The following is a 3,235-nucleotide window of genomic DNA, read 5'->3' as shown; positions in this document are numbered from 1 at the left end:
GCCTTTTCATTTAAATATATATTTTCCTTTACACTACAAGTTTCCCTATAAACATTGCCAGAAGAAATTGCGTTCATAGGGGTATGAACGCAATTTGATCGGCGTCATTTGTAGCTTCTCGTCCTGTCTGGAGTAACACAAGCAAACATTTTGGTGACGTTGAGCTGTTCCATGAATCTAGTTTGCATTGACGACACATATATTTTAATATTGAATAAGGGAATACCTATATTTAGATCAATAATAACTATCAAATTTAGAATGCTAATATATGTATAAAACAGCATGTTTCAAAGTTCAAGCCGGTATGAAAAGTTAAAAAAATGCCGTTCATTCAGTATAAGTTTTTAAATTAAATTAGATAAACTTAAATAAAGAAAAGCATTAGTATCTTACCAGCGTTAACGAGAACTGTGGCTTGTAGCAAGAGAAGTTCATCCTTGTGGAGATGGCACTGAACCATTTGTTCAGACACCGCCGCAACTTGTTCAAATATTTCGGACATACCAACGGTTTCCCAGTGAGGCCTATGTAAAGAAAAACATCTGCATCATTGCATGGAATTTTTTTTTAATAAAATTCGCTCTCTTCGATGATATATCATCTGTCTGTTCCATAACACTTTTAAATGACAACACATGTTTTGTTCGAGTGTTATTTTCTTATATCATGTAGATATTTGTAACGTAAATTTATGTTTTTTTTAACAAACATGGATCTATTATAAAGTAATATATTGTCTTATTTCCAGTTTTGTTGACTGATAAGCTGCAAAATCAATTCTTTAAAAAAAAATGCTTGCTAATCTTGTTCAGAACATTCATATGAATTTAGCATTTGAACATAAATGTCTTAGACGAAAAACACTTATTGATGTAAAGCTTGTCATGCTTTCAACAACAGACGCCTTATTGCAAACGTTTTACAACGCTGAGATGTATGGTGATAAAGTATGGTTACCTTTCTAGTATAAGGTCTGATGCGAAAGCCAGTCGTTTTCCGCCATGGTCCATTGACCTATATGCGCAATTCAACAGTAGAAGTTCCATCCAGCAACATTCGATGAGGTGGACCTGGTCACTAAGGGACAAGTCTGTGTAGCCTGAGGACAGAGTAAAGCCAATTTTACGTTTACAATACGGTATAATGTCCAGCGCTGACAATGGCGGAGCGGCTCCGTCACCGGTCAGTCGTACAGAAAGCCATCCACGACTATTGGATAAAATAACCTCTTTTATGACTCTCTGCCGGAGTAATCCCCTTATAAATGACCGATAGATCAAAGGCCGTTTGCTCGGACAATAGTGTCTGGACTCGAGTGATGCTCGCAGTGAAACGTGTATTTGACTTGACACCAGTCGGATAAGAAATGTTTAATTCATACCGAAGTGATGGGAAATTGATCATTCTAATGGTCGGTATCGGCTTTGTGCATATTTTCCCTTTTTTGTTTTAACCGCTAACATGTAACAAAAGAATTCTCGAAAGTCTGTCAATTATCCTTATGGTTTCATTTGTTTATTTTTTGATTATTTACCATGAATAAAGTTAATTTAGGTGTGTTAATATATTTAAAAAGACTAAATGTGAATGTCGTAAATATGGAAGAAAAAAGGTATAACGACGGACTTCAAAACTAGCAGCTTTCACCCTTCATATATTTGAAAACAATCGCGTGACCTCCGTTTCATAGCTCGTGTATGAATAACAAAATAAACTTCCAGATCACACTTTTGTCAGTCTTTTGTTTACTAAACTTTAAACATGAATAAATAATTTAACTTCAATAAATGAAGACTGAATACAATTGACATAATGTTTTAGACTAGCTTTTTGAGATTGATTCGTGTTTTAACCCTTTAACACCTAAAATCATTCCATGTTGTATACATCCAAGCGCATATGCTTAAAAATAAAAATAATTAAACTCTATAATAGATTTTTAGCATGATTCGTTCAGTAGAATAAAGTAAAATTGGGATGAAACAGGGATAAAACTGGTTTCTAGCCAGGAAAACCATTTTTCAGTCAATATTGTGTCGATAATCTAAAATATGTCTTCTCGGAAAACTTTTGTCTTTACAGATTTTTTTGCCTTTACGGAAGAAATTATGTCTTTACAGAAAACTTATGTCTTTACGGAAGAAATTATGTCTATACGGAAAATATCTGTCTTTACAGAAAACTTCTGTCTTTACGGAAAATATCTGTCTTTACAGAAAACTTCTGTATTTACGGAAAACTTTTGTCTTTACAGAAAACTTCTGTCTTTACAGAAAACTTATGTCTTTACGGAAAACTTATGTCTTTCCGGAAGAAATCATGTTTTTATGTCTTTACAGCATGTTATATGTCTTTGCAGAAAACTACACGGCTACTACATAGCACGGTAATCAAACAGCAGTAGGTTTTAAATAATATGAAGGTACCGTAATAACCAGGTAACAAGGGATAAGATCATGAAAAGCAAATGCTGCAAATTTAACTCTTACACGGATTGAAGCTGGAATTTTCCAAAACCCATGCGGGACTGCACTTACACAACACATGAGCATCAGTTCCTTAACTTAATTGGTTCATCTTTAGAGATGTAATTTATCAAATTAATTTATACTGCATGGAAAAATGGGCGTTTATACTTCAATAATAATTGTGTGAGGTAAAACACTAAAATTCGTACACAAATGCCATGTATATCTGGTTAGGTAGCACAAACAAGAATTTACCTGGAACATTCTTGGCCCAGTTGATCAGATGGACTAGTTCCCGTTCGGATAGCTTTGTCAACGAGTTTAATAAATGTACTTTGGTGGGCGGTGCACTGTGGTTGTGGAAACTCTCTATCGTGGGCAAGTACGCCTTGGCTAAAACGTCCAGTATGGTGGACGTCTGAGACCGCCTCGGACTCTGAGGATGGAAATACAAATTTCAAACTCAGGATTCAATATCAAATATGCTTTACTGATAAAATCTTTTACTAATATCGCTCAGAATTCATGATTAACAAGGTTTAATACGACATTAGCTTTTTTGTATGCTGTATATTTTATGTACATTTTTGAAACGGTTGCCTCTTGATGTTTCCAACCGTGAATACATTTTGAAAAACGTTATATGATCGGAAATAATACAAAAAGTTGAAAGTAAAAAAATGGGTTACAAAACACCAGGTGTCGAGTTGTGAAAAACAGTGATCACTGTTGCAAGATCAGTTAGCAGTATAATTTGAGATTAT

At 34.4% G+C, this 3,235-nt stretch overlaps 1 protein-coding gene across 1 annotated transcript; it reads right to left on the bottom strand.

Moving 5' to 3' along the window:
• Positions 1 to 350: 350 nt before the first annotated feature.
• Positions 351 to 2,907, bottom strand: LOC110444507 (estrogen receptor-like; the record flags this gene model as incomplete). The annotated part of the gene is made up of 3 exons (XM_021488877.1): positions 351 to 527; positions 961 to 1,102; positions 2,727 to 2,907. Coding segments are annotated over 3 exons (483 nt in total), but the record flags the coding sequence as incomplete, so codon positions are not given.
• Between the last annotated feature and the right edge of the window lie 328 nt (positions 2,908 to 3,235).

Source organism: Mizuhopecten yessoensis, unplaced genomic scaffold, assembly GCF_002113885.1.
Source record: "Mizuhopecten yessoensis strain PY_sf001 unplaced genomic scaffold, ASM211388v2 hete_36134754, whole genome shotgun sequence".
NCBI lineage: Eukaryota > Metazoa > Mollusca > Bivalvia > Pectinida > Pectinidae > Mizuhopecten > Mizuhopecten yessoensis.
Note: the sequence above shows the minus strand (reverse complement) of the source record. Positions and strands in the feature narration are given on the sequence as shown.